This window comes from Anneissia japonica, unplaced genomic scaffold, assembly GCF_011630105.1.
Source record: "Anneissia japonica isolate Jap-2015-1 unplaced genomic scaffold, ASM1163010v1 scaffold287960_len3192837_cov198, whole genome shotgun sequence".
In the NCBI taxonomy this organism is placed as follows: domain Eukaryota; kingdom Metazoa; phylum Echinodermata; class Crinoidea; order Comatulida; family Comatulidae; genus Anneissia; species Anneissia japonica.
Genome location: NW_022712725.1, coordinates 1,801,344 through 1,815,594, shown reverse-complemented (window position 1 = coordinate 1,815,594; position 14,251 = coordinate 1,801,344). Strand labels below are relative to the sequence as shown.

Genomic DNA, 14,251 nt, shown 5'->3' with positions numbered 1-14,251 from the left:
CTTCATTTTGTGTAATACTTTCATGTTGCACAGCGCGTTGTAAGGCGTCACAGTGCGTCGCTACAGAAGGCGATCGCTTCATGAAAAAAATCTCCCTATTTTTTGGTTTTCAAACTTGGGATCTCTGGTCTAAACTAAGAAAGGAAACTTGGTCCATCTGCACTTTTTTTTTAATGTCACAAAAATTTGATAGCAGTAGTGTGGCATTATCATGCCCATATTTGAGTATTGCTCATATTTGTCGCATAAAACTTGATAGCTTGAAAGGTGCTTTTTTTAAAAATGGAATTTGGAAACACTTTTATGCCAAAAGGGAAAGTATAAGGCCTATGCTATGTTTCAAATACCATAAGTTTCTTTTAGGTTTGGGTTACAGTGCGCTCTCACTAGTAATTATGAAAATGCTGAAATGCAGGTTCTGTCTGGCTGAGACTTCAGTAACTTTATAATTTCTAATTAATTTTTTTTGTGATAGGATGCAAAGTTGTGGTAGCATCGAGGAATGAAGAAAGATTGAGCAAATCAGCTTCTCATATGCGACAAGCAATACCTGAAGGCTCACCAGCAAAGATAAAGTCTATACCATGCAATATAAGGAAGGAGGAAGAGGTATGTAAGCAACATTATGAATAAGAAAAGAAAAATCTAAAAAAAAACCCATGGAAACATGTGGAACAGTAGCAGGGTGTTTGTCTTCCAGTCTGAGAGTCTTGAGTTGGAATCTGAAGATTTCACATTCGCTTTTATCCAAGCGCTGAATCTATGTCTGTGACTTAGGTATAAATTTAGATGGTAGGATGTGAATGCCCTCTGGATAATAAAGAGTTGATTTTTAGCATTTTACATGATTGATTTTGAGTAATTCACTGACAGTAGAAAGTACAGTAGTATTTAATCTATGGATGTAGTATGGAATATAATGGTGTGTAAAAATGCAGTTGCTTTGGAATTCATCTATCTATATCACCCCAGCAATGCTCTAGTCAGTATAACTGTATTGTAACATTAATCACAGTGGAAAATATTAAAGTTAGTGTAAAGTTTTTATATTTTCATTGCTCAGGTTAAGAATCTTGTGTCATCAACGTTAGCAGAGTATGGAAAAATTGATTTTTTAATAAACAACGGAGGTGGACAGTTTGCATGTCCAGCCTCTGCCATTCGTACAAAGGGGTGGAATGCTGTGATAGACACAAACCTAACTGGAACATTTCTTTGTTGTCGAGAAGGTTGGTGAATGTGATTGATTATGTTTTGGGTTAGCAGTTAAAAAAAAACATTCTCAAAAGGTTATACTGTACATATTAATTTATATTTTATTTATGATAGAAAAAATAAAAAATGAACTCTATTGATGGTAAAATGATTAATATAGAGCCTAGTTAAGGCTCTTCATTATTTTTACATCATACTGTATACTACTAATACAATGAATTTTCAAAATATTTTTAGAATAATAATAATTATTATATATGTGATTGCTTTGTAGTGCCCTCTAAATATATCTTGGAGTGTTTTCAAAATATCATAATGAGTAGAGTGTACACCCAATATCAAATCTATCCCTGTGATATAAACGAAGAAACTAAAGCTCTGTCGACATTATATCAAGGCTTATGTGACAGTTACATGTGTTTAGGCATGTGATGGGACCATACATGGTTTTGATATTACATTATTATGCCCATATTTTGGCAAAAGCTCTATTCATCATGTGAAATGTCATAGTTTAGTCAGTGCACCACCATTGCATTGCATTATCTCTCTGCAATTTTAGACCATGACAATTCTAAAGCATTTTTGTTTCTCTTCCTTCCCTTCAGTTTATAATGCATGGATGGAGGAGCATGGTGGATCAATTGTAAACATAGTTGTTGATTTTTGGAACGGCTTTCCACTAATGTCGTAAGTATTGTTATTAAGTTTATTTGAATATGTCTTTATGAACTAAGTTTAATGTATATTTGTGTAATTTCAGTATATAAGTGTGATGCATAGAAGAAAAAAACTTGAAAATCCCCTTGGTGCCCACAGCCATTATTTTATGCAGTTTTTGTTTAGACTACAGTAGTACAAATCACAGTTTCTCTTACAAACTTTTTGAAAAATTAGAAATGAGGAGATCCCATTGATGATATTGATAAGAGTGGACTTGTGTGTTGAAATTATGTCTTGGAACATATAGGTATAAATAATATCATACCTTAATGGTTGGAACAATGTCTCACAAACCCTTTTAATACTTTTAAACATCCATGCTTTGACATCTGCAAGTAATCATTCACTACTTTAAAAAATAAATTCTGTTATGAAGCTTAGGGAATATTTTTTTAGTTGAGGAAACTCATTACGTTAGTTAAACAAATTTGTATTTGGAGCGTGTGTATTTTATGCATTAGGCTACTGCTCCACATTGTCATGTCAAGTTTTATATTATTTTCTGGCTAAATATAAAATGAACAAATTTTAATGGACTTCTTTTGAGGATGATTACATTATTTACTTTCCTGTAGGCATACATCAGCCGCAAGAGCTGGCGTGGTGAACTTGTCCAAGACGCTTTCAATAGAATGGGCTGCAAATGGTGTACGCATTAATAATGTTGCACCGGTAAGTGAACGCTGAATAGATAACCAAAATCTTAATCATGAAATTATCATCCATTAGCATAGTAATGCACTGATAAATAAACAACTAGTTAAATTAGTTTTAACTGTAGCATTGGATTTAATTGTATCAACATTATTTTTTTGACTCAAATAATTAAATTTGATATCTTAACTATTAATTTGTTTGCCCTGTGGGTACCATTTTATCAACCTAAATATATTGGGATAAGGGATGGTTGGCAATATGCTCTAGAATTAAGCCTAGCTTGAATCTGACTGACTCTCCATGATTCAAAATACAAATGTGGTTTGATATCACAACACTTTTTTTTTCTTTATATTTCAAGTATATATGCTGGTAGAAACCGATTCCCAAAATTACTGAAAGGCTAAATATTATCCTTTGGTGCCCAGTGTATGTCAAGGAAAGGGATGTTTCATTATTGATCATCAGTGAACTAGAAATCTTTGTCAACAAAACTAGAGATTTCTAGAATTCCAGCCAAAATTATTTTTAAAAAGTTCCCACATTTCTATTTTTCTCGCATTTATTATTTTATCATTATTTTCTTTCCATCCATTTTCATATAGAGTTTTACTATTGTCTATTTATATAATTTATGTGATTTTATTTTGAAATCACAAAAAAAAACCATTACTTATAGGTTGATCATTCTATTCAAACAAAAGAAACTATAGATAAATCATTTTTGTGTGGGTAACTAGGGAACAGTGTACTCGGAGACTGCAGCTGCTAACTATCCGGATCCTGATTTGTTTGAAAAAAGTATACCTGCAATACCGGCAAAACGATTAGGCAAAGTTGAAGAGGTGAGCATTTTTTTCTTCACTTTCACATCCAATAGCTTGTAAAACAAATTTGACAACTAGAGAATGAAAATGTTTGCATCTTTTTTGACAAATTTTTAGACAAATTGTATTAGGTTTATTCTTGTCAATTCGTACTAGGCGTTTCACACTTGGATTCAAATGCACAGTAGGTTGTACAAGGTGACTACATTATTAGCCATATGTAAGATGCCTTCCAAATGTGGGACCTTAGCATGCATTCAAGTGTAGAAGAGTCAAACTTTTCTTTCATCATCATCATCATCTTCATCAATGCTAAACATCTTGTGACATAGCACACTCAACAATACTTATCCAGTCAGAGCGATCATTAGCCAGTATGTTCATAGGTCCTGTAGATCTATTTATTTTTTCTTTTAGTGTCTCTCTTAATAAACTATAACCAAATAAACCTTCAATTACTTATTCAAATTAAATCAACTCACATTTTCAATATGTAATTATCCATGACAAAAAAAAATCAATTAAATTTGCATTTTTAACTTCTTCATTAGTATAACCTTTTAATTATGGTAATTTATTGATTTGACCTCTTCAGATTTCAGCAGCAGTTTGCTTTCTGTTGTCCCCAGCTGCTGCATATATAACCGGTGATACCTTGAAAGTGGATGGAGGCTCTAGTATAAATAATCCCTCAATGCTGACAATACCAGGTATCAACTCAACAATAATTATGCCTTTCATGGGTCAAAGTTCAATATCGAATTATGAAATATGACAGGCTTAGCATTTTGACTTCTGATGATTAGTGACATTATTTTACAAAAAAAAGTGAAATATGATAATAACTTGTATATATTGGGCCCTATATATTTTCTGGAAACGATTAAGCTTCTCAAAAAATTCTTTCCTATTTCCTTTTTTTCTTGTTACGTATTCAATAATATACAAATATTGACCGCTCATAAGGGGAATGGTGAAATCTATTGCCCCTCGGTGATGTGGAGACCATAGCCTATCTTCCCTTGGACCGAGGAATGATATACAGTAGTAGGCTATGATCTCCAAGATTTCACCGTTTCCCAAATCTAGAGCAGTCAACATTTGTTTATATACCTCATACATAGATTCTACGAGGCCTAAAAAATACAGTACTGTACTTACTTCCTAGCCTACCAAGCCTAGGCTAGCTAGAGGCCTACTAGTCTTCTAGGCGATCAAAGAGTGTGTCTAGCTCTTGCTCATTTCCTCAATTTCAACAGCAGCACCCACCATCTACCAATATTTGTTGAATATTGACAAGACACATTTAATTTGCCTTTTGGTGCTTTTGCTATCAGTTTCATCAAGAAGTAATGCTAGGCCTAGGCTAGTCCTTCATCCAGGAGCTCAAACAGACCTGCCTAGCCTCCATAGGTTTATCGTCTACTCGCTCTTCTGTAGCGCAGTCATGGGCCAATCTTTTTCGTCTTAGAGGTTGCAGTCCCCTATCCCGTCAGTGTGATGTGAAGTGGGCCTATGCACATCACGCAACAAGTCAAAAAAGTACTAGTTTTCAGGGGAATATATACAAATATTGACTGCTCATGAGGGGAATGGTGAAATCTATTGACCCGAGGTGATGTGGAGATATAGCCTATCTTCCCAAGGGCCATACCCCAAATCTAGAGCAGTCAATATTTGGTTTATATACCTCATACATAGATTCTACGAAACCTAAAAAAGTACTTACTTCCTAGCCTAGGCTAGCTAGAGACCTACTAAAGTGTGTCTAGCTCTTGCTCATTTTCCCCAATTCCCCGGTGTGTACGTGTGCACGCCTAGCTTTAATGTTTTTGTGTGAGATGATGTATTCTAATACTGAATAAATTTCCTGATTTTTCTATTTTTTACTAATCTACTTGTAGATCATAACAAATATCCAACATATGACTGGGATGAAGACAAAGATAAAGCAAATGAACAAGAAAAGAAGATGCCAAAATCAATGTTATAATAAAAACAACAAATGAATAGAGAACAGATATAGTAAATGGCTTTGATGTCAATAATATACGAATGTGCAAGGATGTGTGAGGAATTATGTGAATGGTTACATCACTTTTTAAGAGGATTGCAAAGATTTGCAATTGATAATACAGTTAGCAAAAAACATTGAAATTAATGAATTGGAATTAGATATGGGCTAGTCTCAAGAGATCTTTGGGGTGAGGAGGAGGGGAATGTGGAAGCAGTCTTGTTTTCTGTGAGATCCCATGACTCGTTGGGTGACCTGGGACCCTGCTTTAATTTAGAGGTGTAATTTTATTAGGAATGCAAGAAATGATTGTTAATAAAAGATAAAATATGTTTATTTAAAAGATAATGTTAAGCTTGGAGACTATTAAGTGATAATGTACAGTACAGTATGTGCTTTAATGGAGCAGCAATGTTTTTATGAATATATTCTGAGAGGAAATAAAAACAGTATATAAAACAGTGCTAATAAAAGTTAATATAGTGCCCAGGAACTTAATTTGTCTGTCTTCCACAAAAGCCACAACAGCCCCATAGTCAGAATTCCTTGAAAAAGCCGGGGGATATTGGGATGTCGAAGCCCATTGGTGGGTTCACAGGAGGTGCTCTAATGGAGCAAAGCCCCGGAGCTGAAGTATTTCTGGTAAATAGGGATAGTATTGTGGAAGTCGTGGGACCTGATTTTGTGTCACCAGACTAGCAACAGAGTACAACTGATTTTTAGTAATATCAAACAAAAAAAGTATGTACAAAAATGATTTATGGTTTTAAACCAATTTAATTTATCCAGAGTACAATCAATAAATTTATTATTCGACCGTCTCTATGAGAAAAGCACTCATGCCAGCCAAGTATAAAACCACCAATTCTTGTCCCACTCCATTAACATTCATAATACATTCAATCATTTATACATCCTCCTAAGTGTATTTTTCAATTTTTTACAGTGCTTCAATATAAAATCTACACATGCATTAGTACAGCTTGTATTCCTACATTATTAACAAAATCTGTATATTGTTCACAAATTCAAGCCCGCCTATTAAAAAAATTAGTTTAAAACCAATATTAATTTTAATAATTTTATGATTGAATAAGAGCAATTCAGGTCTGTACATATTTGGATAAAATAATAATAACTTAAATAAATTTGTGTTATTGAGAAAATAATCCCAGAATATTTTTTACATTTTTAATCTTGAAAATCTCAGGCTAGCACAGACCAGGGGTGGGTCCACTGTATCCCTGAATACAACACAGTAGTACCCGACAGGATTTTAATAATTTGACAGCAAGTTTCCGTTTGAGACGATGACTATTCTGGGACTGTACGTTAACATTATGACATACAGTGCGTCACATTTATAGCTAGCATGCTATTATAATTGAATCAATATGTTACCTTCACCAGATCTGTGATTACAAAAGTCAATGACATCCAAATATGAATACAATTAAGCATGCTTAAATGCCTCACAGCGATGGCAATTCATCTCAGATTACTCGTCTCGAACTAAAACTTACTCATAACCAATTAAAAGTGATAATTATTTCTTTATCTATTGGCAAGAACATTCTTCTCGTAGGCAATGTAACCGCCTGCGACAGAAGCAACAACGCCGCCCAACGCACCAATACCTTTGCTGCAGAAGTCCAGAGCTGAAAGAGGAATAAAAGCATCTGAGAAGTCTATCAGAAATTCAAGCCTTGCTTTTTCGATTTCGGCTTTAAGGGCAATTTTCTCTCCCTTTTCACCATCACTTTTAAGCCTCTTTGCCTGAGCCGTGAGCAATGAGATTTTGCGGAGATCTCGAAGAGCGAGAGCGGTAACACCAATCAACCACAGCCAGTAGGAGATCTTGGCCCACCTTTGACTTTCAACCTATAAAAGTGAAAAAAAAAAAATCAATCAAGTTAAAATTATTGTAAATATATAATTAAAATAAGTAGTCTGTGCTTAGTGCTGCAACATGGGTAGGTATTCTTCCCAAGGAGCAGAGAAGGTTGTATTTTGTGCTGGTTTGTCCAATTGTTAGTAATTGTAATATTATTTAATCAAAAGCAATTAAGCAATTAAAATGAAACAATAATAATAAAATATTTGGGAACAAATCCGTACCGTAAACACTTTGATTTGTCCAAACCATATGGCATGGTCAAGGACTAGCCAACCGGCTTTGCCAATGCTTCCGATCAGGCTGAATATCATCAGCTTTTCATCTGTGGTACGCAAAGCATCTACTGCTTTCAAAGCAAAATCAATGCACCTCGCCATTCTGAATACTGTTAAGGTTAGAAGAATAAGATGTGTGTTATTGATACAAGTGTGGAAATTAAATATATTTTTTTGCGTAACAATAAAAACCTAAATAAAATTAATTATCATAATAATTACAACACACATAGAAAGTTGATTAAAATCTATCAAGAATCAATACAAAAAACAAATACAGGTCTCCCTCAAAATAAAGATCCCTCCAATTAAAGACCAATTTTCTGTAGGACCAAATTAACTGTCGTTTATCTTTATTGTTCCAATTAGAGACCAAAGCTGCTAAAGACCAGGGAAACCCCAGTCCCGAAAGTGGTCTCTAATTAGAGCATAGAGAAAATAGAACAGTTCTATTTTCTCTATGATTAGAGTTAAGACCTGTATAACAATACAAGGGTCCCAACTGTTGGAAGGTACTTCTAGGAGATCTGGTTAAATGAGCTCTCTTAACACATTTGACTTAGCTGACTTTGCTACGCATTTGCATAATGCGCATGCACAATTAACTCAACAATACCACTGTTAATGAATTGTTTAATTGGGGTTCGAAACTCTAGCTGTGCAAATCGCTTGTGTCCTTGGGCAAGGCACCTTATCTACGGTTGCCTCTCTCCACCCAGGAGTACAAGTGGGTACCTGGTAGGTTCCAACACAACTGCGCTGATTACTAGCCGCAATATTATGGAATAATAATATAATTTAATTTAATAATTTAATTTGGTGTTCAATGTGTTCCATATGTGTTTGATCCAATGACCGGGGTAGTAATGTGAAACGCTTAGAGGCTTTGTAAAGGCTATGTAAGAACGACATATTATTATTATTATTTAATTGATTCTTTCAATTGAGATTGGAGGTGGAGATATAGAAGAAGATTTTACAATGGTATGTACTGCTATGCTGTTCATTCATATAGTGTATTTGCGTGGGTCTGTGCGGCGGGCGCAGTGGCGTATCTAGAAATCTTGAAATGGGGGTGCTGATGGAGCGCGCTAAGGTGAAGTGGGTGGGTCGAGAGGCGGTAATTCGCAAAATAAGGTGATTTTAGGTGGTTTTAACTACTTTACCATGATTTTTTTTTGGGGGGGGATTTTTTTTGGGGGGGGGGGCGACTGGTGGGGCGCGAGTAATTTTTGAATGGACGTGCACCCCCACCACGCATACCCACTAGATATACCACTGGGCGGGCGGGGGTTGGAGAAAAAAAACCTTCCTCCCTCCCTCATCAGTTTTTATTCTTGAATATGGCGACTAATATATTATTTATGGACCTGCTGTAATATGCGTTACTTGACACTTATACATGAGTAAGCATACTTCAAATTTTCTTCACATACTCATGTTTGTGTTAAAAGAAATAAATAAAAATACCTAGTGAAATTTGTATAGGCTACACAAATTATATTCACAAAGTAAATCGTACATTTTCTCGATGTGGTAATTGCACTCTCAAGATTTTTGACCTTCTGCTGAAACGATGACTGTGATCCATGCCTTGAAAGATACCATAGCACAAACCTGGATGCATACTGAATTGTCCTGAAAAGAAAAAAAATACAGGGAATATGAATTGAATTAATATTAAATATGGTAAATAATATAATCTAGTGTTTGTAAAGATATAGAGCACAGTAAATATGCTAGTATAGACAATATGTCTATTAGATAAGATGTTTCAAAACTTGCCAAAATGTATTTCTTGAAATATTATACAAAAAAAGACTATAATTAAATTGTTACATTTCTAAAACTGAAGAGGTAACCCAGTATAAAGAACAAATAAATAAATTAAATAAATGATAGGGAATATGTATTATTTAAAATGTTTGATAGTCTCTGCTGTTAATAATCCAGAAAATATAAAGTGAATAATCAATATATATTTTAATAATTTATTTATAGTATTTAAGGGGGTTCTCATCATGGTGTAGCAATTTATTTTTAGATTTATGTAAGATCGGTGTGAGACTCATGCATTTGAGGTCTGTCTGATGGTCTCATGCTTAAGTTAAGGACCAACATTCTTTTATCTGCCTTATTAAAAAATATATGTATACTATTTGTGATTTTCGTAGCTCTCTTACAATTTACATATTCAATGTTTTTAATCCACAGTACTTGAAATATGATTGGTTTTGTGAATACGAGTCAATCTGGGCAAAAACAAACTCGCCACAAACCAGCTCGCCGCAGCAGACACATTTTACCACACTAGCAAATTTTACCAAACAAAAACAAAAAAGCTCACGCCTAAAATCTGTTGGAATTTCTGGTTAAATAAAACTGTCTTGTGTAGTGTGTCAATACATGTTAAATACCTATTGCCGTGTATTATAAGTTCTTTGCTTTCTTCTCTTTCTTACTGTAATTATTAGTATATTAATGTTTTCTAGGCTACCATTAATTGCCTACCATTCCCCACACTAGCTAGCTGGAATGGTTAGGCTAAGCCGAATCTAACCTCCTCTGCTGACCAATAGGCATAGCTAGCCTAGCAAGCTAGGCCTACCTATAAATTTTGTCTCGACCCTCTGTATAGCTCGTGTACTTTACATAATCGCGGAGAAAAGAACACTGCGTCTGTTTAGACATGGACATTTTAAAACAAGTTTGCTTTTCACTGATTGTGTAGGACGAATTTCCTGAAACCTTGTCTCTTTTTTTGACAAAATGTGCAAAACCAGCCAGAGTGCAGTCAAGCGAGTCATCAAGGGCAGGGTTGAATGACCTTGTTTTCATGAGATGGGGTCACGATCACGAAAAAAAACAACACACCGAGGAGGACGAGGCAATCATCCGTTTTTAATATCGAGCTTACGAAGATAAGAAAGGTAGTCTGCTATTTAAGTTCTTTGGTAGTAAGCCTAGGCTAGGCATTTAATTATTATTATGCGTTGTAATTAGTTACATGTATTCATGATTATGATAATTTTGTTTAGGCTAGGGACTAGGCAAAGCCTGGAGAAGGCTAGACCTGGGAAGTCTAGCTTCGTCACGACTCAGTCTCACTCCACTTCAAAACTAGCTAAATCTGGTTGCATGTCGTCAATAGTCATTCAAAATTGCTGCGATAAGGCTACACAGTACACAGGCCTGCTATTTTTAAACAAGTGTTGTTGGTACATACTTTAGTATATTATATCTGTAGGCCAGGCCTATGGAATAGCTGTACTATTAATTATAGGTCTATCTATGTGACAGTGTGATTAATAATAATAAATAAATAATTACTAGGCCTAGACATATATATAAATTATTATTTTGATATAAATTATTGATGAAATTGTGTGTATTTTGCCTTTTTTTTATTTAGGCAGTAACTATCAGTCTTAAAACAATTTATAATTCTGGTTGGATGTTTAGTATGGTATATGGATTGGATTAGGACAATCAATAACATCTTAAATCAGATTTACAAATAAATGGTTTCAGACTGGTGTAACAATAGCAGCAGGTTTTTGTATTAAATTCATAATAATATAAGGCATGTTGTGGCAAAATGGCTAAGTTGTAGCAAAAATTGAAATTCAAGTTAATGGAATTTTCAGATACCTGAGTATGTGATCTTTAAAATGAGGGGTCATTAATTCAAATTGGACATTTCAAGCCTAAGTTATTGGAAAGTGAAAGTACAGTACTCAAGATAAACATGATTTTGAGTAATTGCCTTTCAAAGTTATTTTTGCATGCATTGTTTAATAGAATGAACTATCAAAATAACGTTAAATAAACAATTTGTTAACCACTTCCAGAGCTAATACTTTGCTTTGAGACATGATTAATGAGACATTAAACTGTTAATCTATAGTGAAAAACAATTTTGGATTTTTAGGCAATTTTTTGAGCTCAAATATTTTATAGCTCATTTACTCAATACTGGACTGTGCGACAACTTAACCATTTGGTTGCCTCATATGGCTTTGCTTATTGTTCCACGACAAGTATTGTAAAGTTAATATTCAGGAAAAAAATGTGATTTTTTTTTTTTTTTAGTAAAGTGAAAACAAGGCAGGAATTTGATGCAAGAAGGCCTTCTATTGAGATGGGGGTTGAACATCCTAGCATGAAGCTCGAAATCTGAACATGGCACCAATGCAAGGTGCTCTGCATATGACCTTCGGCCTATGATATTGGTGGAACTCCATAAGGGCATCTGGGCAGGGGTTGACTTTCCTGAAAATGTTCCATTGCAAAACGTAAATAATGAGCCATGTACACATAAGGGGGTGGGGGGGGGTGGTGGTATAGCTAACCATTACAAACAACCAGTACTACAAATTCTTGCTTTGTTTTCATTTTAGATCTACAAATCTAATATTTTACTTTTTTGTTTACAATTGGAAGTAATGGCAAGTGGTTATAAGAAGGAACCGAGGAGAGCCCTTGACTTCACTATAAACCAGAGCACACCATTCAATGCAGAGCCACCGGTGACCAGCTTGAGGGACCACTTTGTAACACCGAATGAGAAATTCTACATCCGGAATCATGCACCAGTGCCAGTGATAGACGGAGAATCTTACAAGTAAGAACTGCTCATTATTAATAAAAGTGAGGAATAACAATGACAAAATTGGATGTTAGTGATGATGATGAGAATGATGATGAAGATGAGGATGATAATATGTTAGTTTTACATAGCGCTCAGTGCCAACTAGGCCTCAAAGCACTGTACATTTTTAGATCAGTAATTTGATCAAATTTTATATGGAACACATAATCAGTGGATCCAGCATTCTTGGTTAGTGTGTTGGGGCTAATAGAAATTCAGATGGTTTGATTCAACTAAGCCACAGAAGTATAGTTCCCCTTGTGATGCGGGTGTGGTTAATAGACTAATATTTCCTGAGGCATTAAATATAAATATTATTTTAGGCCAACTTTTTAGGCTGTAAATTCAGTCATTAAAAAAACATACTGGTAATAAACTTTTGGGGGTGGGGGATAAATCCTGTTTAACCCCCCTCCCCCACCTAAATTCTCTCCTGGTACTCGGCTCCCAATAGGGGGAATTTCATAATGTTGCAGGTAGTTATTAGCGAATTTGAGTTTGAACCTACAGTACCTGGGCAGGGAGATAACCATAGGTAAAGTGCCTAGCCGATGGACACAGGTGAAATACACAGTACTTGAGGTTTAGTTTCTTTTATTACATCAAAATCGCAGCCAAGGCTAAATTACATGATATATACAGGAAAAGTAGGCCAATATTAAAACATCAAAATATCAATCAAACACAAGCACAAGACATAAAAAACGGAGATAAAAATAACATTAAAATACATTAAAATTTGAAACATCAGAAGTACACAAAAGATTAAAAAACATATTATATGTAATAAAATCAATTATTTTGTTATTATTATTCATTGTATCATTATTATCACTCTAAATTTATTAATTATTGTATTATTATTATTATTATTATTATTATTATTATTATTATTATCAAATATACAAATTAAAGAAAAAGAAAAAAAAATCGTCCAAGCATTGCACAAAATTCAAGGAATTCAGTTTGGAAAACTGAACTGCAAACTCCTGCACCAAACTGATGATGATTACAAAGACAATGAATGATGACATCAGCAGTAACGATGGTGACAAAGCCATTGATGATATTCTTGATGATGATAAACAATGATGATGACGATGACAGAGGCAATAATGATAGTACGGTAGAAATGACAATAAAAGTGGATATACAATATGATTATAATCAACCAATACCATCTATTAATTTCTTATTAATGGTGTGCAAGATCCGCTTCTGGTTAACTATTGCTAATATTCATATTTATCTTTGATATTATTATAGATTAGTGATTGAAGGTCTGGTTGCAAAACACAGCAAATTTTCAATATGGGAACTAAAGAACAACTTTACACAGCATACTGTTATGGCAACACTGATGGTAAACAGTTGTTTATATATTTTTTCTATTTCAGATTTTAGAGGGATTCATGATATATTATTAATAATTCTCTTTATTACAAACATTACACAGGATATGACATGGTATTAATTACAGTGGGAACAGATAGATAATTATTCTAGTCAAGCTTGGTCCCATACTTAACTACAGAAATATATCCCCATATAACCTAAACTCCATAATTAATGAATAGGATAAACACAAGAAGGTATCATTCATATATTAGATACAACCCCTATTACAGTACAGTTTCTTACATAAACAAGTGCCTTGTGACCAATAATAACAACCTCTATAGTATGTGCCCATTGTGGGTTTTGATACTGTACTAGGTAATAAAGAAGGTGATTTTGGCACAGCAGATTCATTCAGGCTATTGAACTTCAGAAGTTAAACCACGCGTCGACCATTCTTACCCCGCCATGTTTATACCCCAGCTTACATGTGAAGTGGCTCATGCTATGTTTCAGCCCTCGGTGTAAGTATTTCATGGCTTATGAATATAATTAATAGTAACCCCTTTCCTAGAAGTTGCTTCCAGGCCTTTTTTGAAAAGATGCCAATATAAGAAGTGGCTACACATCATCAACTTTGCTGAACAATTGTGT

The 14,251-nt window shown here is 34.4% G+C and overlaps 3 protein-coding genes across 3 annotated transcripts in view; 2 read left to right on the top strand and 1 right to left on the bottom strand.

The window, feature by feature from the left end:
- The first annotated feature begins 453 nt into the window (after window positions 1-453).
- On the top strand, window positions 454-5,929 carry LOC117107999 (peroxisomal trans-2-enoyl-CoA reductase-like). The gene is made up of 7 exons (XM_033249817.1): window positions 454-609; window positions 1,064-1,229; window positions 1,824-1,905; window positions 2,514-2,610; window positions 3,336-3,440; window positions 4,018-4,132; window positions 5,327-5,929. Exons 1-7 carry the CDS (start codon window positions 535-537, stop codon window positions 5,413-5,415), a joined length of 729 nt encoding a protein of 242 aa, XP_033105708.1. The 5' UTR covers window positions 454-534; the 3' UTR covers window positions 5,416-5,929.
- A 264-nt stretch (window positions 5,930-6,193) lies between these two features.
- On the bottom strand, window positions 6,194-10,461 carry LOC117107998 (peroxisomal membrane protein 11A-like). The gene is made up of 4 exons (XM_033249816.1): window positions 10,217-10,461; window positions 9,131-9,246; window positions 7,555-7,718; window positions 6,194-7,317 (listed from the first exon to the last, which is right to left on the bottom strand). The coding sequence occupies exons 1-4, from the start codon at window positions 10,444-10,446 to the stop codon at window positions 6,991-6,993; spliced, it is 837 nt and encodes a 278-aa protein (XP_033105707.1). The 5' UTR covers window positions 10,447-10,461; the 3' UTR covers window positions 6,194-6,990.
- Window positions 10,452-14,251, top strand: part of LOC117108044 (sulfite oxidase-like) — an 11,371-nt gene continuing 7,571 nt past the window's right edge. The window contains exons 1-4 of the mRNA XM_033249891.1: window positions 10,452-10,538; window positions 11,701-11,806; window positions 12,052-12,232; window positions 13,526-13,730. Coding sequence (XP_033105782.1) covers window positions 11,791-11,806; window positions 12,052-12,232; window positions 13,526-13,730 — 402 coding nt within the window. The 5' untranslated portion in view covers window positions 10,452-10,538; window positions 11,701-11,790. The remainder of the gene's footprint in view (window positions 10,539-11,700; window positions 11,807-12,051; window positions 12,233-13,525; window positions 13,731-14,251) is intronic.

What these genes read in the sequence shown, in the direction of transcription:
- LOC117107999 (XM_033249817.1), top strand. Translation starts at nt 535, where the DNA reads ATGCGACAAGCAATACCTGAAGGCTCACCAGCAAAGATAAAGTCTATA. An exon ending in ATATAAGGAAGGAGGAAGAG is followed by an intron (nt 610 to 1,063) that starts GTATGTAAGCAA and finishes TTCATTGCTCAG; the next exon opens with GTTAAGAATCTTGTGTCATC. An exon ending in CTCAATGCTGACAATACCAG is followed by an intron (nt 4,133 to 5,326) that starts GTATCAACTCAA and finishes ATCTACTTGTAG; the next exon opens with ATCATAACAAATATCCAACA.
- LOC117107998 (XM_033249816.1), bottom strand. Translation starts at nt 10,446, where the DNA reads ATGAAAACAAGGTCATTCAACCCTGCCCTTGATGACTCGCTTGACTGC. An exon ending in GGTCGAGACAAAATTTATAG is followed by an intron (nt 9,247 to 10,216) that starts GTAGGCCTAGCT and finishes TTTTCTTTTCAG; the next exon opens with GACAATTCAGTATGCATCCA. An exon ending in GACAAATCAAAGTGTTTACG is followed by an intron (nt 7,318 to 7,554) that starts GTACGGATTTGT and finishes TCACTTTTATAG; the next exon opens with GTTGAAAGTCAAAGGTGGGC.